Source organism: Cyprinodon variegatus, unplaced genomic scaffold, assembly GCF_000732505.1.
Source record: "Cyprinodon variegatus isolate N-32 unplaced genomic scaffold, C_variegatus-1.0 Scaffold805, whole genome shotgun sequence".
Classification (NCBI taxonomy): Eukaryota; Metazoa; Chordata; class Actinopteri; order Cyprinodontiformes; family Cyprinodontidae; genus Cyprinodon; species Cyprinodon variegatus.
The window spans coordinates 93,560-114,059 of NW_015151258.1; the positions used below are offsets into that span (position 1 = coordinate 93,560).

The 20,500-nt window shown below is 41.5% G+C and overlaps 1 protein-coding gene across 1 annotated transcript in view; it reads right to left on the reverse strand.

Moving 5' to 3' along the window:
- ankfy1 (ankyrin repeat and FYVE domain containing 1) overlaps positions 1–20,500 on the reverse strand; it is a 32,128-nt gene that overhangs the window by 4,267 nt on the left and 7,361 nt on the right. Inside the window, exons 7-23 of the mRNA XM_015396548.1 lie at positions 19,238–19,442; positions 19,079–19,147; positions 14,835–15,037; positions 14,661–14,758; positions 14,336–14,537; positions 14,134–14,232; positions 13,905–14,058; positions 12,320–12,488; positions 7,116–7,234; positions 3,973–4,129; positions 3,665–3,865; positions 3,408–3,584; positions 3,184–3,331; positions 1,519–1,609; positions 799–923; positions 562–708; positions 390–480 (exon numbers count right to left, since the gene is read on the reverse strand). Of these exons, the coding sequence (XP_015252034.1) occupies positions 390–480; positions 562–708; positions 799–923; positions 1,519–1,609; positions 3,184–3,331; positions 3,408–3,584; positions 3,665–3,865; positions 3,973–4,129; positions 7,116–7,234; positions 12,320–12,488; positions 13,905–14,058; positions 14,134–14,232; positions 14,336–14,537; positions 14,661–14,758; positions 14,835–15,037; positions 19,079–19,147; positions 19,238–19,442 (2,455 nt within the window). The remainder of the gene's footprint in view (positions 1–389; positions 481–561; positions 709–798; positions 924–1,518; positions 1,610–3,183; positions 3,332–3,407; positions 3,585–3,664; positions 3,866–3,972; positions 4,130–7,115; positions 7,235–12,319; positions 12,489–13,904; positions 14,059–14,133; positions 14,233–14,335; positions 14,538–14,660; positions 14,759–14,834; positions 15,038–19,078; positions 19,148–19,237; positions 19,443–20,500) is intronic.

Here is a 20,500-nt window from a genome sequence, read left to right on the forward strand (position 1 = left end):
AGTAACTCAGTTACTTTTTGGGAGAAGTAACTAGTAACTATAACTAATTACTTTTTCAAAGTAACGTGCCCAACACTGGCAGAAACACAGTGCAAATAATACTACTACTCTTCATAATAATTGGAATAATAGTATTCATAACAATAATAATAACATGGTCCATTTATGGATAATATATTTGGTTATATAAAATGGGGGTATTTATGTTTTAAAATAAATATGTGCATCATCCAATTGTTTCATCTGTAACTGGATCTCTACAGCCTCATGCTTGATTCTCATTAAACTGTAGAAACTTTGATCAAAAACACAGAAGCAGCAGAGTTTGTGAAACATTTGTTGTTCTGAAACCTGCGAACCACCGTAAGAAGAAAAGTGGGCTGACTAACCAGTGATGTTTCCGTGTCGTAACGCCAAACTTGGCGTTGCATTCGTAGCAGTTGGACCCATCACACCAAGGGGGCTCTTTGGACAGCATATCTTTGAACCAGAAGGATGTTTAATTACACGAAGAAAGAAAAAAACAGAATGAGAGGAGGAAAAAAAAGCATGAAAACCCACCTAGAAGGCGGAAAAGCAACTGCTTTGTTGCAACTTGGTAGTTGAAAATATTGATGCCCTGATTGTTTGTGACCCCCAGGCGGGCCCCGGCCCTCACAATGGCGCGGCACAGGTTGGCGTTCCCTTTCATGTAGGCCAGAAGCAGAACTGCGATGAAGCAGATATGATCACAGACTGTTTTTACACCAAAAGGCAGCATGTGCAGAAAAGTAAAAATGAAAATTAACACAACAGTACCAGCATTCCCGTCTCCGTCTGGCTTGTCTAGAGGATATTCTGGCATACACTCCAGGAATAACTCAAAGATGGCTGCCGCGTTCTCTTTACCATAATGGCCCAGCACGTGCATCGGTGACTGACCCCTGAGCAGAGATTTTTTTTCCTTTAATATTTCCCATTTCTTTGCTGTCATGGTGGTTTTTCTGCACATTAAGCCAGGCATACACTGTGCGATATCGTTGCACGCAGCTACAGCTCAAACTGTACGATGAAATCACACGGTTTAAAAGTTCACAGCTTACGATGCATGTTCTCACACTGCAGCCCGATGCTCTGATGTGATCCACCTGCTCACAATGTACGTCTGAAAAATCATGTCGGACTCAGCTCTGAACAGACTCGTCAATCTGGAAGAAGAAGAAGAACTCCCTTGTTTGCACATGCGCAGTCGAGGTTCTGGTAAATCGGCTCGTAGCTCTGCTTCGACAGCAGGATTTGTCCACAACCACCTTAAGATGGCCGACTGAATCAAAAACATGTTTGATTTTCTCCAGACCTTATGATTCCTGATGGGGAGGTGGTAGTGAGAGGCTGATCGCCCCTCTGTATACTACATGAGGCACGATGAGGCTGAAATTCACGTACGACTGGAAAATCGGCCCAAAAAGGGTAAAAAAAAAAAGTCTTACAATGTATGCCTGGCTTTAGTGAAACATGTAACTGAGAGGGTTGGCGTACCTGAGATTGAAGGCCTCGGCATCAACGTTGGACTCTGTGAGAAGGGTTCTGACATTGTTAAGGCGGCCCTGCATCACAGCCAGATGCAGAGCTGAAGAAACGGGGGCAGAAAAAAGGAAGACTATTAGAATCCTGACAGGATAAAAATAAGACTTTCATTTAAAGGTTAAGTCAAAAAAATTACATTTATTCATGTTTCTCAACGACATAATTCCCTTCAAATAATTTGGAACCAAATGAAAACACGGGCCATTTGAGGATAAGCTGGAGTGTAAAGCTGCCCTGCCCCAAACCTCCACCACCTTAGACTGTGATTCCTGTTTACTCCAACCTGCTGCTGTTAAACTGGACTGACTGGTTCCTGCATGGCATCGGTTTCAAAGACAAGAATAACGCCTCCTTTCAAAATTGTTTGGTTGTTGCAAAACCTTAAAATTAGATCCATGCAACACGGCATGTTCACCCAAAAATGAAAACACAAAAACACTCATTTTTTAAAAGGCATAAAAACATCCAAAACAATCATCAATGATAAGATGCATTAGCAGCTGGATGGATCCATTTATTAATTCCCATCAAAACTGAGAATGTGTGTAAAAGCAGGTCTGATGGTTCCAACCAGGGCTGCAACTAACAATTATTTTGCATATGGAAATTACACCAAGTGAAACTGTGGGTGAAGTTTCTCAGTCATCCAGCTCATAGTCATTCCAAAAAAGTAAGTGTCTTCAAACTTGGAATCAAAGTTTTTTAGCTTTCAAAAACCTACAATGCAGCAACTGAGGTAATCCCTTCCTGCTATGATCGCAGCCCCATCCCCTTTACAGGGGAACAGAAGACCTTGCCTATTCAGCCAGGCCAGCAATTCCCTTTAACGACCCCTTTAAGAGACATAGACAGGTATGGGGTACTGCAGGCTAACAAAAGAGGCCAAACAACCCCCATTCCAAAGGGGTGGACCCGTTCATCCGTTTCAATCTGCATGTTTTCTAAGCCAAAACAAGGCTTTGTTGGGCTACTGCATAAAGCCTGGAACTCAACGCTATTCCTGACATCTTGAATTTAAAAAGCTTCCTGGATGGGAAGCAAAACGTCCTAAAACTTGGAAACAAAGTCCAGTGGATTGTTTTTTGGAATGACCATTTGAAGCTCAAACTTTTCCACTTGTGGAGATCTGGATATGGCATATTGGCAGATGAAGTATTTCTTTTTTCATCTTAAATGCAAAATGTTCATTCATTCATACATACATACATACTTTCAATGGAGCGCTCCATTGAAAGCTGCTGCCGCAGTGCATGCTGGGACAGCTGTAAATCTCAAGAATGAACAAGTCTGCTCTGATGCATGCTGGGTAAAGAGGGCGGGGTGAGAACAACATCCGGGGATTTGATGCATTCTCGTTCTAGCGCTCAAGAACGCACATTGAGAAAGAGCCATTATCTGGCAACCAGTAACAAAACAATCTGCTAATCTAAGCTCCTTGTGTAGCCGCCCCTGTGCTGGTTTATATTGGCCACCCCCTAGTTGTCGGTTTGTTTTGCATCCAGCTAACGATCTGATGCATCTGTGACGTTGACAGAAAAAGTTTTCTATAAAAGGTTACATTTTTCTGGAGCAAAAGAAGAAAACAAAAAGCGCTGCATTTTCTAATCAATGACATACCGTTGTTGCCATTTTCATCCTCAGCAGCAAAATCGATGCCATTCTCCAGCAGTACGGAGCAAATAGTGGCCTGGTCCTGCTGGGCAGCCAGGTGCAGCGCCGTCTGCCTGTGCTTGGTCAGCTCGTTAACTTTGGCTCCTGCAAGAAGCTGGATGGAAAATAAAGTGAATGTCAGAAATCCCAGAAACATTTGAAGTGATTCTTTAGATAAAGGTTTGTTGTACCAGGTTGCGGACGATGATCTCGGAGCCAGTCTGCACGGCCAGGTGAAGAGGCGTGAGTTTGGCAGAGTCCTGAACTCTGGAGTTGACATTGGCTTGGACGCTGATGAGGAACAGGACGCTTTCGATGTCCGAGTTTTGAACAGCTACGTGGAGGAAGTTCCTCCCTTTGTTGTCCACCTGGGCAGATGGGGATCATTTAGTGTTGAAAGATTCGTGCAGTTGAGCTTTACAGAGGCGTCTTTTTTTTACTGCGCTACCTGCTCAGCAGCACCTGGCTCCCGCTTTAGGATGGCTTCAGCAGCTTTGTTGTTTTTGTGCGTCATGGCGCAGGCAAACGGTGTCATTCCTTGGCGATCGCGGAGGTTGAGCCGAATGTCTGGATGGGAAATGAGGAGCTGGATGATGACGTTGTGCTGGTTGCTAATAGCAGCGTGGATGGGAGCTCTGCCCTCTGCATCCTGAAAAGTAAAGAAAACATCATGAGCAGCTACATTCACAACCAGCTCTGCTGGAAAGCAAAACATATCAGGAACATAAATAAACACAAAGACCAGACTGAACTCACTTGTGCATTGACATTAGCTCCAAACTCCAAAAGGCACTGCACCACGTCCTCCAGACCCCAGCTGCTCGCCAGGTGGAGGGGCGATTGTCCATCTCTGGCTTCTTCGTCTCCTTCCCCATTAGGACCAGGTCGCCTTGGGCTGTTTACATCACACCCACTGAACACACACACCCACAGAACGGATGAAAGACTACCCAGGCCTCTGAGCTTTTGGACACTTCTATGACACGGACAATGTTGGGGACTGACTTATGACATTATTACTGACATTATTAACGTGTTACGGTGAATGCATTACTTTTCCAGTAACTGTAAATAATTAGTGTGTAAAACTCAGTGCCGCATTGGCCATTACAGATTCATTATTAGTTTCTTGCCATGGATAAAGGACTAGTTTGCTGGTATGAGGCATTCGTGGCGCATGCAACGGCCCAGCAGAGATCAAGGCGCAGATCCCCATATTCTATGACAGCGTTCTTATAGTAAAGCGCTACTGAAGGCTAAATAGCTAAATGGTTTTCTCATTAAAAAAGCCCCTCATGTCACTGACAGACAGCTGCTGCCTTTAATTAACATACGTTCTCTACCTTCTCAGGGCTAAAATGATTTTACCTGCATGTTTACATTTTCTCCACAAAAAAATCCTGGGAGCATACAGTCCTTTCATGTTTTTCTGGAATAGTCTGACCGCGTTTAATTCAGTGTCATTTCCATTAATGATGACGAAATTTTTTTATTTTTTTTTAAAATGAGGATAACGAGAACTGACGAGCTAAACATGACGAGTCACAGGTGTGAGTTTTCGGTAACCGGACGAGGTCAAATAGAAATGTTAGCGGGTGGTCAGACATTTCAAATGCATCATTGTGCTGCAAACTGTTAGACAAACTAAGCAGTATCAGCCATGCTGCTGTGTTTGGTCGTGATGCCACCTGCCTAGCAGCGCTGCACATTCTGCATGAACACAGATGGACCATGCAAGCAGCAGCAGGCGTAAAAATAATCCAGAATTGTCTGATACTGCGCGCTCAACTCTGACTAACTCTGCTCTTCAAGCTGTGACTGGAAGATGAAAAATGTTGCAAAAAAAGTTAACCTTTACAATTTCAAATATGAACCAAATTGTTTACCAGATTGACAGCTCTAGCCTAGATCCTACAGTAGCTGGTATAGAATACTGCTGTGCAGTTCATCATTGCTGTTGGGCAGAAAACTTTGATTTATAGAATTCAAATAAACCTTTTTATGAATAAATGCCCTACTTTATATAAAAAAAAAAAAAAGTGTCTCACAAAAATTGTGAAAATAGCAGATCTAGTTCAACACATCATATTGTTTAATATAGCGGACAGACAAGCTAACAAAATGTACATTAAAGGAATGGTTTTAGACATAAAATATTTCCATCGTAAAGCAAACAATTCCTGTTCCACTCTGAATAATGCATTACACACCGATCAATAAAATCTTTATTACCCCAAAAAAGCAAATAACAAAAATATTCTCCTTTCTACTTTGGCCATTTTGGCTCCATTTCGGAGAATTTACCCCTTAGTCACTGCTGCTCAGGGGTCAAAGTAGATTTAAATTTACAGGTTTTGATTTAAAAAACAAATAAACTGAGAACCTACATAATTGCCTTGAAATGCCATGGCAAACCAGACCTACATTTAATGAATATGCTATCTAAAATGTTGACATATAGGAAACAGAGAAAATGTTTTAATGACAATACAAGGAAACATTTACATCATATTTCAATAGATAGATCTTTGCATATTTCTATCTAATTGTTTTTGTTTCCATGTACCTTTTCATCTGTTTCTTTTTCCAAAAATAAACGGTATGCAATGAAATATTTGCTTTGGGTATAATTTAGCGATTCCTTTTGGTAGAAATTAAAGAATGTTTATCATCTCTTCTGAGCTGGAAGAAATAAAATCTTGATCTTGGACAAAGGGATTTTTTATGCTTGGCAGGGGATGATCAGCCACATAGTTTATTAAGTAGCGATGTAAGAGCCATACTGCTGAGAGCGAACCATTAGAGTGAAGTGTAAAGCACAGACTCGGAGCTCCGCATGCAAAGACGCATTTCTGCACAAGCACAGAGGGAAGAGCGCACAGTACCAGACCATTCTGGATTATTTTCTCAGACCTGCCGCTGCTGCCATGATCCATCTGTGCTCCCACAGCATGTGCAACGCTGTGCTGCAGGATCAAACAGGACGCAGCTGCACGGCTGATACTGCTTAGCTGATTACAGCACAATGATGCAGTTAAAACGTCTGACCAACTACCTGCAACTTTCTATTTAGTCTCGTCGACGAAAACTCAAACCCATAACTAGTCATGTTTTAAGTCATCAAAGATCCACGTTTAGCTCGTCTATTTTTGTTATCGTCATGAAAAAAAAAAAAGGAGCGTCAACGAAATTATTTCGTCATCCTCATCGTTGACAAAAACAACACTGCATAAAGCTGACTAAAACTATCACATGTAGTAATAATTAAAATGGGACTAAAACCAGTTTTCATCCTGAAGACGAAAACAGAGACTAAATCTAAGATGTCTGTCAAAAACAACACTGCTTTAATTCCATTGGAAAGTATATATTTTATTTTTGTTGAACTTCTTGAAAATCATTATTTTCCAGCTTCATATTTATTTTAAAGCCATTTACATGCAGTTGATGTGCAAAATAGAAATATAAAATAATATTTTTTTTGTTTAGTTTTAACCAACAACCATTATTATTATTATTATTATTATTATTATTATTATTATTATTATTATTATTATTTTTATTATATTATAATGCAACATTGTCTCCAAAACATTGCAGATTAAATTTTCAGTGTTTTCAGATGTGTGGACCTTTGAATTAATAATTTATTAATCCATAACACTTTATATTCCATCACTGAACCTCAGGTTGTATTTAAAATAATATGAACATTTCTCAGTTCTTTGAATCTTTAGATCATAACATTACTTATGGGTTATAGTTACAAGTTACTTAAAAAAGTAATTGAATAACTTAAAAGTAACTTGTCCAACCCTGGAGATGATGCTTCATTGCTTCATTAAAAATAACAGGAGTGTTCCTGATTAGGACAACGTGTGTCTTGATGTGTAGCAAACCTGCGGATGAGGAAGCAAGCAGAGACCTCATTGTTCTCGTCCACGGCTCGGTGCAGGAGCGTCTGCATGCAGCCAGAGGGACCCTGACTCCAACAGGTGGCATCGCAGCCATGACGTACCTGCAGGGCATCACAGAAAAACACAGAACATTTTTTTTCCTGATTTGCATGTTTAAGAAGTTTCAAGCAAAGACAACAGTGGTTCTGTGACCCTTTAGTGAAAAGATTCCAAAGAGAAAACTGATGGTGAACATGGCTAGAAGATTCTCAGTCTGATTAAGTGACTGCACGCTAAAAAAAAAAATTATGTGATTTTTCTCTGCTGCAAGAACTCTCCATTTGTAGGGGCAGAGCTAGAAGGTAGTGATTTGTTGCTCCGGCTGGAACATATTTTATGACCTCCAGAAGCTGATTTTTGATGCTGAAATGCCTGTTGATGTGTGGAGAGACCCGGCAGTGATGGAAAAGGATGACGCATCTCACTGTAGATGCTTTGTAAATGAACGTATCTGATTTAGTGCCACATATGGAAGTGGCTTAAATCTGATTTTTTTTTTTTTTTTAAGGGGGTGAAAAGATCAGAGCTCAACTGTTTAGACTATGAAAAGTCACATGTGATGCACGTTTGCCTGCAGTTTGGACGCAGGAAAATACCGCTTCAGACACATTTGTAAAGTTTAAAGTTGCAGGAGAGCTTTTCTGACGCATTTTTTACCATCTGGCTTAAAGATCTCCCCACAGCCGCTTAGCGAGCAGTGAAATAGAAGGTCTGGAAACATCGTCGGTGCAGTCAGTTCATCCAGATTACCATCCTGCCATCCAAATTCTGTTGGAGCCGCTCAGACCTCCGTACACCAGCGGTGTCCTGTCACTAGGAATCCCATTCACCAGCAGCCTCTGGCCCGGTCGCCTCCTTGCCGCAGCGGCTGGAAGGCTTTTTTCATGTAAGTAATCCAAACTTCAGGCATCAGGATAATAAAAATGAACAAGTTTTGCTGGCAGATTTAGGTATTTTAAGTTAATTTAGGCGTTAATAAACTGTTTCAGAGGAGTGATCATATGTGATCATATGAGTGATCACATTCATGTGTTTTAAAGGTGTGATTTCGAGGGGTGCTCTGAAGGGAGAGGCATGGTTGTGTATGTTCAAAAATATAGCTGGAATATGCTGGAACCGTTTTTTCCAAGATCTCCTACAGCACCTTTAAGTCTTCAACTAATTGTTATTTTAACAATTCATCCTAACCTGTTTTCTTTTTTTTTCCACAAATAAAAAGCAGTTGCAAATAGTGCTTTTTAGGAGATTGATCAGTTTGGGTTGCCAGCACCTGCTCTAAGCAAAGAGCCATATTGGACCAAAAAAACAAAAAATAAATCTGTCTGGAGCCACAAAAATGTAAAACTCTTATATATGCCTCGTATGGCAACACGGGCTCTAAGTGTATTATCCTACTATAGAAAAGGACCATGTGGGCTTAAATATATAATAATCATTCATTATTAAAGGTTTATCCTGAAGCAAATGTCACATAGCAGTATGAGGTGAGGGAGGAGCAGTGAACGCTCCCATCGCGCTCCGCTTCACCGCCCTTCACCGTGTGGTTTAAGTTTGTTGCATTGATGAAATTATAGAAACACGATAAAGGAATCTTTCTATGGTGGACGTGTTTCTGTTGGGAGGAGATGATTGAGTCATGAGGAACCAAGCAGGAGCTGACATCCATCAGAGCAGAGCTCTCTAACCCTGAAATCCCACATCGTCCATCACCATGGTTCCTTGGTGTGATAGATATTTTTAGGATTTGAGGGGGGGGGAAATGGAAGAAAGTTAACATCCCTGCATCAGAGCGCTACCTGTTAGATCTGTGGATGGTTTTCCATCCTTGCAACAAAACTAGCAGCAGTAGTGGAGTTTGGAGATGCAATCCACTTCTTAAATCCATCTTTGCTCTCCTATAATCTGTCCAGAAGTTCTGCAATCGCAGTTTTTCTCTCCCTCCCAGCTTGGTGTTTCAGCTGCATATTTAGCTTGCCTTCCCTGGAAATGCCTTTCCAAATGTTTATTTTTATTTTTTGACAACCTCTCATTACAAAGCAAAAATGCGGGCAATCCTTTTGCATTGATAATGACAATGATTTGATCTTTTCTTTGAATCCTCTTTTCTCATCAGCTATCTTCCTATTTTTCCTCTGGAATCCATGGTCCGAGACACACCTGCAGCTTTGTTTACCTGGCAGCGTGCCACGCTGGTTGCAAGTTATGACCACTGATCTCTATGGCTATGATGCAAATTATTGTTTAAATTTATTTACCATAATTTTTGGACTATTAGCCATACCTGAATATAAGCCGCAGAAGCTAAATTGCATGATTTGTACATATACAAGACGCACCGGACTATAAGCCGCAGGTTTTTTATGTTTAATGTCCGTCTTTCTTGCTGTCGTTCTGTCTCGTACTACTCGCGGAAGAAGTCTGCTCCCAGAGGACCTCTGCATTCCCCCGCCAAGGGCCACCATACTTGTGTGTTGAAGCAAATGTGACGTCAACATGGTTGATGGTAAAATCCATAGATTTACCGTATTTTCACGACCATAAGGCGCACCGTACTAAAAGGCGCACTCTCAGTTATGTGTCCCATTTCTGTATTTAACACACACATAAGGCGCACCGGACTATAGGGCGCGNTGGCTTAAAGATCTCCCCACAGCCGCTTAGCGAGCAGTGAAATAGAAGGTCTGGAAACATCGTCGGTGCAGTCAGTTCATCCAGATTACCATCCTGCCATCCAACTTCTGTTGGAGCCGCTCAGACCTCCGTACACCAGCGGTGTCCTGTCACTAGGAATCCCATTCACCAGCAGCCTCTGGCCCGGTCGCCTCCTTGCCGCAGCGGCTGGAAGGCTTTTTTCATGTAAGTAATCCAAACTTCAGGCATCAGGATAATAAAAATGAACAAGTTTTGCTGGCAGATTTAGGTATTTTAAGTTAATTTAGGCGTTAATAAACTGTTTCAGAGGAGTGATCATATGTGATCATATGAGTGATCACATTCATGTGTTTTAAAGGTGTGATTTCGAGGGGTGCTCTGAAGGGAGAGGCATGGTTGTGTATGTTCAAAAATATAGCTGGAATATGCTGGAACCGTTTTTTCCAAGATCTCCTACAGCACCTTTAAGTCTTCAACTAATTGTTATTTTAACAATTCATCCTAACCTGTTTTCTTTTTTTTTCCACAAATAAAAAGCAGTTGCAAATAGTGCTTTTTAGGAGATTGATCAGTTTGGGTTGCCAGCACCTGCTCTAAGCAAAGAGCCATATTGGACCAAAAAAACAAAAAATAAATCTGTCTGGAGCCACAAAAATGTAAAACTCTTATATATGCCTCGTATGGCAACACGGGCTCTAAGTGTATTATCCTACTATAGAAAAGGACCATGTGGGCTTAAATATATAATAATCATTCATTATTAAAGGTTTATCCTGAAGCAAATGTCACATAGCAGTATGAGGTGAGGGAGGAGCAGTGAACGCTCCCATCGCGCTCCGCTTCACCGCCCTTCACCGTGTGGTTTAAGTTTGTTGCATTGATGAAATTATAGAAACACGATAAAGGAATCTTTCTATGGTGGACGTGTTTCTGTTGGGAGGAGATGATTGAGTCATGAGGAACCAAGCAGGAGCTGACATCCATCAGAGCAGAGCTCTCTAACCCTGAAATCCCACATCGTCCATCACCATGGTTCCTTGGTGTGATAGATATTTTTAGGATTTGAGGGGGGGGGAAATGGAAGAAAGTTAACATCCCTGCATCAGAGCGCTACCTGTTAGATCTGTGGATGGTTTTCCATCCTTGCAACAAAACTAGCAGCAGTAGTGGAGTTTGGAGATGCAATCCACTTCTTAAATCCATCTTTGCTCTCCTATAATCTGTCCAGAAGTTCTGCAATCGCAGTTTTTCTCTCCCTCCCAGCTTGGTGTTTCAGCTGCATATTTAGCTTGCCTTCCCTGGAAATGCCTTTCCAAATGTTTATTTTTATTTTTTGACAACCTCTCATTACAAAGCAAAAATGCTGGCAATCCTTTTGCATTGATAATGACAATGATTTGATCTTTTCTTTGAATCCTCTTTTCTCATCAGCTATCTTCCTATTTTTCCTCTGGAATCCATGGGCCGAGACACACCTGCAGCTTTGTTTACCTGGCAGCGTGCCACGCTGGTCGCAAGTTATGACCACTGATCTCTATGGCTTTGACGCAAATTATTGTTTAAATTTATTTACCATAATTTTTGGACTATTAGCCGTACGTGAATATAAGCCGCAGAAGCTAATTTGCATGATTTGTACATATACAAGCCGCACCGGACTATAAGCCGCAGGTTTTTTATGTTTAATGTCAGTCTTTCTCGCTGTCGTTCTGTCTCGTACTACTCGCGGAAGAAGTCTGCTCCCAGAGGACCTCCGCATTCCCCCGCCAAGGGCTACCATACTTGTGTGTTGAAGCAAATGTGACGTCAACATGGTGGATGGTAAAATCCATAGATTTAGGTATTACTCTAGTGGCTGTTAGCTGTAAAGGTCCATAGATAAGCCGCATTGTTATATCAGCCGCAAGGTTGAAAAATGGGGAAAAAGTCACGGCTTATAGTCCGAAAATTTACGGTATTATAAAAATGTTTACAGCACTGGAAAACATAATTATTTTCATATTAAAAAAAGATTTTCATACATTTTGAAAAAGCTCCAGGGAGCTGCAAGGCGGACGATAAAGAGCCACATGCAGCTCCAGAGCCGTGGCTTGCTGACCCCCAGCTAAGAGCATCTGAACCCACTGAAGCTAAAACTTCACTCCTGGAGAAGATCTGAATGGAGCATATTTACAGATTCAGAAGCTTTTTTATCAAATGAAAAAAATATCTTTTACAGTTTAAACTTAACTTCTGCTCCGGGATGTTTTTTTATTTCCGTAAATGATATTGTTTAGACTCATGCAGCAGAGCCTCCAAAACTATTACAAATGTTATTACAAATTCTTTTACAGCAGATAAAAATGAAAAATCTGGTTTAATCTTTACAACAACTGAGGGTTAGCAAAGTATAAATCAGCTGAGAAATGTATTCTAACAAAACCCAGCCGATTGTTCGACCATTCTAACTTGTCACAGTAACACCTGTCCTGCAGCGTCATGTTTTCTTCTCTTACCAGCGTGGATGCAATATCTTCCAGGCCATTCTCCAGAGCCAGCCATAACGGAGGATCCCCTTTTTCATCTGGAATCGTCATGTCAGCCCCTCTGGTGCAGATGGCGTCCACCACGAGCGGCAGCTGGTTGCTGATGGCCAGCTGTAGTGCCGTTTGTCCCTCTTGTGTTCTGGAAGTAGAAAAGATGCTGCTGGATGAATCGTATGAACGCAGACATGACACCTAAACTGAGCCGGATCACAGCTTGCGGTCAACGACATCTTTTAACATGGAGGTATTCAGATTGATTTCAGGAAAGTCCGACACTTAGGCCGTTTCTCAATTCACAAGTTAAGCACTCATGTCCTCTCCAAGTATGTTCTTGAGAAGAACACAGGAAAGTATAGACTCTGGGAGACCGGGAGCACGCAGCATAAATATGGATCAATTGGAACAGAAACGTACTGATGACATCACCACACACTGCGCGTCTGGAGCTGCATTTCCCCTCATGTTATTAATAGCATCTAGATAATAATAAATCTTACTTTTCTCATCTAGTGGCGGAATAATAATTAAAGTCAGATAAACACAAATTAAATGAACATTTTGCCAAATAAAACTAAACAAATAGAAATCGCCATCATAGCCAGCGGTTCTTCACATACGGCAATGCAGATAGAGGGCTGCTGCAGACAGGCTAATGTTAGCCCTGGCTGAGGTTAGCCTCAGAGGTCCGCTAGCTGCCGCGGTCCTTTGAACTTTGGACATTTTTTTCAAATTACGCACTTTAATCGGTAAATGGACCATATAGTGACCCTTAAAAGTATAATGAGCCTCAAATGATCTTAAAACATATTTATAAAGAACAACAGCTACAGAAAAGAAAACCTTTAACTTAATACTCTGAGCTCTGTGAGCGCTTCCCTGGAAGCAGCTGCTGCTGCAGTGCATGCAGCACTAGTGCAGTAATCTCAAGAACGGACAAGTCAATCTCAAGAACGGACAAGTCTGCTCTGATGCATGCTGGGTAAATAGGGAGGGGCGAGAACAACATCCGGGGATTTTGTCCGTTCTCGGTCTGCTGTTCTTGTGAAATGGAGCAGTACTAGGACTGAGGCCAATGTTTCACAAGCACATGAAAACGCACAAGTATACATATTGAGAAACGGCCCTAGACTCATTCCCTTTAAGGGGTCTGTGCACAAACCTATGGATCAATGAGAAAGAATAAAAACTACCAAGCATCATATTAAGCTTTCTGGTGCTTTTCTTAGTTAAAGTATATTTTCAAATAACACAACGAATACATCTTAAAAATATAATTCACTATAAAGTCCACCTTCCTAATTTTTCAACGAGGCATCTGAAATGCTTTGAGATTTAACTGCAGGACTAGCTTCTGTCTCACGTGTTGGTCTAACGTGATTGGGGGAGGTTGTGGAGAGAACCTGAAGAGCTGCAGGTGGGCTGTCAAAGCTGTGCCTGATTAAAATTCTAATTTAAGGTAAACTACCATATATTCAGTATTTATCGTCAGAACCTGAAACAGTTTTTAAACATGCTTCATTGACCTGAAGCGGGGGATTAACTTGGTAGATCTTACCTGACATTGATGTCTGCCTGATGTTCCAGGAGAAAGAGGGCGCTCTTGCTGTCCTGTCTTTGGATGGCCATGTGGAGCAGAGTTTGTCCGTTGGACATAGTGTCATTGATCGAGGCCCCAGAACCCAGCAGCTGGGCCGCAATAGTGTGCATACCTGGCAGGGTGCGATTGAATCAGTCAGAAAACAAACCCCAGAACAAACCCTGCTGTTAAATGGATCATGAAGTACCCGTCCAGAGAGCCAGACCCAGAACCGTCTGGTCCATGGAGTCTTTTAGACTGAAGTCTGGAATGATCTGGAGGTTGTTGGTTGCGTGAAGTGCATTAGCTGCAAACCAGAACAAGTCATTTAGGACAGGTTAGATATCAGGATGTTCAAATCATCCGAGTAGAAACTATTTATCCCAGCTGTCAAATAAAGCTTGGCCTACCTTTTTGTTCCAAAATGACAGAGACGACGTCTGGGTGGTTGTGGGCGATGGCCATGTGGAGTGGCGTCTGCAGAGCCACGCCCTGGCCGTCCTCAGGCAGAGCCTTCTGGGTCTGCAGGTTAGGGTTGGCACCTTGCTGGAGCAGCTCGGCAGTCAGGCCTGCCAGGCCCGAGCGACATGCCGTGTGAAGCGGGCTCTCTCCCTGTAGGAAGGCACACAGAATCAGCACCTTTCATCCAGCTGAACATACGAGAATCAGTCTGAATGCCGAGAACCATTTTCTAATGACTGAACCCATAAGGAAGACGGATCCGACAGCACGTACCCATTTATTGATGTGGTTGACCTTTGCCCCATGGGTTGCTAAGAAAAGAGCCGCAGCCTCATTGCCGGCGCGAGCTGCTCTTTGCATAAGACAGTTTCCTGTAAGGAAGGCAACACGTGAGACTGAGAACCTTCTGACCACATCTTGCTGGAAAATAAAACAACTGATCGATACCTGTGGCAGCGTCGGGTGCGTCAGGATTACTTCCTCTCTTGATGAGCTGAGCTGCGAAGCCGTTCTCATTGAATGAGGTCCCGTTTAAGACCGGGGCGTCGTCCTCGAATGGGTTCACAGAGAGGTCTGAGGACATGGTGATGTGCTGCAGACCCAGCCACAGAGCTGTGCTGCCCTCATGGTCTTTCAGTTCCAGGTCAAGTCTGTCAAGATGGGGATAAAATAAGTCAGAAAACCTGGAAGAATCGGAAAAATATTCACATCCCTCTGTAATCCTTCACATTTTGTCACAAGTGTAAAGCAGCAGCGTTCCAAAGCTTATGACTTTCAAACAGGTCCCAGAACTGAAGTAGGAGGCTGTTGCATGCGGCGTGTTCCAAGCATAAAGCTGCGTTCACACCAAAGAGGCAGACAGTTACCATGCAAAGTCTATGGTGGACACGCATCATGGGGCACGGAGACGTCCTGCGGAGCGTTTCGGATGTCTGACGACTCATTGGAAGAATTTTGAGCTTCCAAGCATTGATGGACATCAAACAGGTCTAAAGCGTCAGACATTCAAATTGGAAAAAATTTAACAAATCACAGCATCAACTAATCAGAGAAGCTGGTCTGGGCTGGGTTGCACTGTCAGTGCAACCAAGCCGTGATCTCTGCTCCTGTTTAGCTGTCAGCATAGATACACAAGAAAATATTTAAAGGAGAAGAAGTCCGGTCATATTCAGAATTCAAACTTTTGAAAGTACTTTATATATAACATTATGTGTTATAATTAAGTGTAATTTTAATTTGAATGTGCTTTACTGCAGACATCGATGACTGTCAAAGAACACTACTGCCACCTACTGGTTTGTAACGTCACGGTGCGGTATTGGCTGTTGATCAAGTCCCAGTGCTGTATGTGGTGTTTGTCACAACACGCTATACGAAATGATTTTCTTTACTGATTAATCACAGCGAACCTATCAGTTTTAGGTATAGATGATCTATTGATTATTCCCTGCTGACCGGACTTCTCCTTTTAAGGTTTTACATTTCACTAGGTTTCATAAAAAGCCTGGAGGATGTTTTTATCATGTAGAAAGAAAAGTGAGGATGTTCTGATCACTCCAAAGTATTTTGTTACCAAACTGAAACAGTTTATAAATACCTGAATAATATATCTAAATATTATTTTATATTATGATTTTTGCACTTTTTAACCTCCCGAAAATGCTTATATTCACTTCCAGCCGCTAATAACAGCGGTGGGAAAACCTTCAAAGCCTGTTTGGCTTCAGGGAGCCATGGCTGAATTACTAAGGGGGTCTATGGCTACAGGATATTTAGGATTATTATGCTGATGAACTGACTGCATGTATTAATGATCATTTCATCTTAAACCTCCCTTTGTCCACAACTCATTACAGAAAATAAAGCAAAGCCACTCACTTTATTGCTTCTGCCATTGTAGACAAGACACCAGTAAAGAACAGAAGTTTCTGAATAAACTCAACAGCACATAAAAAAAACCCAAAAAGGCTCTCGAAGTGCGTCTGACTATGACACACTTCGAGACGTTATAGACGCCTTTTGATGCTTTGACCACCTAGTATGTCAGCTAGGAAATTATACATCTTGGACCTTCATCCTTCTGCCAAATATAGGCTGCCAGTCTGTCTGAGTGAAAATGTACATGTCTGTAGGCTTTAAGATTGACAAACTTTTGTCTCCGCTTTACCTCCTTAACCTTTAAAAAACCCTGAACACATAATCTGAACCCATGGTACCCGTCTTTAGTGGGGTTAGGGGACACTGGAGGCAGAATCTGCGACACTTTTCCAGCAGGACTGCGGCCCTGAGCAAACCGCCAACAATACAGCAACTGAGTTAATCCCTTCTCGCCATCATCGCAACCCCAACCCCCTCACAGGGGAAAAGACGACCTCACCCATTCAGCCAGGCCAACAATTCCCTCTAACGACCCCCCTTTCAGAGACAGGTATGGGGCATTGCAGGCTAACAAAGAAACCAAACTTTTTCAACTTGTTCAAGGCTGCACTTTAAACAATGAAATTGTCTAGAGCTGTTTTAAATGAGTTTTTTTTTTTTATACACAAAATGAATCTAAATCTGTCTAAGTCTAAACGACCCCCATTTAGATGGATCCTTTCGTACGTTTCAATTTGCATGTTGTCTAAGCAAAAACAAAGCTTTGTTGGGCTACTGAATAAAGCAACACAAAGCTATTCCTGACATTTTGAATTGAGAAAGCTTCCTGAATGGAAAGCAAAACGTCTTCAAACTTGGAAACAAAGTCCAGTGGATTGTTTAATTTGTTTTGGAACAACTATGACCTGGATGACTGAGAATCTTCACCAGCACACCAGCAGAAGGGCTCCACTGCATTGTGGCGGCTTCTGAGGCTGTATGTATACCAAAATTAAACTATTTTTTACATATATTCCAGTTTTTAAAAACAGGAAAAAGGTTCAAAGCAGACAGACCTGGCTTGGGATAATTGCTGTTTAATAACTGCCTGTTCATGGAATAAACAGATATTCAACACCACAAACACTGGATTATGGTTTACTGTTTAGTAGACAGCAGCTACAGTGAAAGGGGTTTAGCACATAGATCTTCCTGAAAAGTGGCAGCTTTGAATTAGTCTTTATGTTTGGGATCATCATTACAAGCTTTGGCATAAACAGAAAGAAACAACCATCAGCCACAGCGATTCCTGAAGGCTGGCGTTCATACCAGAAATACCAGAACAGCCCTCTATAAGCAGTACTAGGAGAACATTTAAAACATTTTGTATGATTATATGAAAATGTATTAGAAATGGAGATGAAGAGAGAGTAGAAAGTCTGCTATAGATTCTGCTACAGCACAGGACAAAACAGGCTGATGGTACGACAAGGTAGGAAGCGTTAGAAACAAGACACGACAGATTTGATCCAATTTTGGAGTAAGATGTACAAATCATGTTTTAGCGTTTTGGCTAAGGCTTCCCTAGGTCACTAAGGGTAATATGTGTCCAAGTCAAGGACCCGTGGACCTGATCCAGCCAGTCACAGGGACTTATAGGCCCTCGACAACCAAAAATAGGTACTGGTCCTAGAATAAAGGCATATGTTCCACTAAAGAGTAAAAAGTAGCTAAAAATCAGACCAGAGCGAAGTCTGCAGCTGTTATTTTTGGGGTGACAGGTTGAAAGTTTGTGAACCCAAAGTTTAAAGAAGTCATAACCTGGTATTAAACAAATTATAATTTTCAAAACAACTTTCAATTCATGTTTGATTAGTTATAAGAGAATAAAAATGTAAAGCTCATTTGAAAAAGTTTTTCATCTCGATCCTATGGCTGAGAATTTGAATAGTGTGTACATGCATTAAAGAGGATGTAGCGTTAGCAACATTGGCTATGTAGCCATTAGCACCTATGGTTAATGTACTAACATCTCCTTCTCACTTAAAAAATAGATGAAAAGTTACAGAGGCAGCAGCACTGAGTGACAGCCTGGAGGTGAGTCTGACTGGTGGAAGGGAGACAGGAGGGTGGCACGCTATCAATAGCATTAGCTACGATGACAAAACGTCCCCGATTTCCAGGGACAGTCCAAGTTTGGACCACCTGTCCCCAGCTAAAGCTGTCCCAGGAAATGTCCCAGACCTTCCCATTTTATGAATGACAGACTGTTATTACGGTAGAAAGAGCATGCTAGTTTGCTGCACACAGAAACAGCTGTTAGCTAGCTAAATGGCAGCTGTTAGGGTATAGATGAGGAGCGTTTTTAAAACCACTTTTAAAACAGACAAGAAAGTTCAAAATCAGAATTGGTTGCAGCTGTCCTGTGTTATGGTGAGTGGGTTAATCAGTTCATTTGATTTGAATTGGGCTGATCATTGTGATAAATGTTTGGTTCATACCTATAGGTTAATAAAAAAAAACAAAAAAAAAAATGTAATTCCAAACCAGTTCAATTTGCATGTTTTCTAAGTCAAAACAAGTCTTTAGGGTTTGTCTAAAGATGTTTTAAGAACCAACTGGTGACCTTACGTTTATATCTTCAGAAAGTTAATTATTTTAAGTAGAGATATAAGCTGTTCTGCTGTTTTTTTACACTTGTTTTTTATGTTGTTTAAATATCAACAAATATGTAAAAATTTGTGTTGTGTCCAAATGATTCAAACGGTTTGATTTTTCAGTCAGCAGTAGAGAGATGAACATGAGGACCTCTGGTGATCCAGGGAGAAACTCACTGTTTGCACTGCAGCAGCTGGTTGAACACCGCCTCGTTCCCCGACGCCACGGCCTCATGCAGCGGAGTCCTTCGTGCAGGAAAAAGAACCGTCACACTTTGCACTGCAGTTAAATTTACGATCCAATAACCGACACAAAGCTGGCATCATGTGACCCACCTGCCTTTGCTGTTCTGCATGTTGGGGTTGGCCCCGGCTTTGAGCAGAGCCTCTGCGATCCGCGCCATGCTGCTCATCGTCTCTGCGCTGTGTTTCTTGGGACTGAAGGAGCAGACTAAATGCAGAGGGGTTTCCACGGCCCCCACTGTGGCCGCGTTCACCTGAGCGGAGTGGCGAATCAGGAAGATGGAGGCAAACTCATCCCCTAGTTAAAAAGAAACAAAACAAAGCTATGTTTTGTTTTTTCTTCTTCAGGAAAAGATTTAAAAATGTTGTTTAAGGTAAACAAAAAACAAGGGCTGTCAGTTTAAAGTGTTAATTAGATGAATTAATCCCAACAAAAATCAATTACTTATAAAAAAAATAATTGCAATTAATTCAGAGTGCCAATTCAATGCACAAGCTTTTTAAATTTGACCCACTGAACGGCTCGGGCAACTGGTGGCGATAAGGAACTTAAAGCTGTTTGCCAACTGCCAACACCAGAAGAAGAAGACATGCCGCTCTTTCCCACCTGTATCACTGGTCAGTGTTGATATAATCGACTCAGGGGACTAACAGGAGCATCAATCTAAGCAAGGGGATTTGTAATTATTGTAAAAAAAAAAAAAAAAAGAATTGTCTTATCATCGAAGCTTTTTTAACAGTATCTTTATTTATAGGTTAATCTGGCCATTGTATTTTCGCTTAATAATCGGATAGCAAAGAGAGTGGGTTAGAGCAGTGCGCTTGTGCTCTGAGAAGGTTGCAGCTACCCGGTTCGAATCCCACACTGCTCCCCGGGCGCAGCACAATGGCAGCCCACTGCTCCCCAAAGGGATGGGTTAAATGCAGAGGTGAAGTTCTCCAATGTCAGAGTTCAGTTATTATTAAAGGAGACTTTTTAATTAAATCAAATCAGGGGAAACTAAGACTTTTCCACTTTCCATCTTGGCATAATTACTGCTCTAAGTGGGTCACTCTATCAGCTACAGTCATGTTATAGAATCTCTATATTCCAGTTAACAATTAAAAAAATTAGTAAATTCGTTGACGAATATTTCAATAATCGATTAATCACCAATCAATGTTTCAGCTCTAATCTGTTGTGAATCAATTTTAAACTAGACTTAACTATTTAACATTTCTTTCCCTGTCTTTGGGTAACATTAAATGGGAAAACCTGTGGTGTGAGTCGCCATTCTGATTCCTTAAATACTTCAGTAGTATTGAAACACTTAATGTTTGAATTTACCATCAAGCTCAACACAAAGTGTGACATAA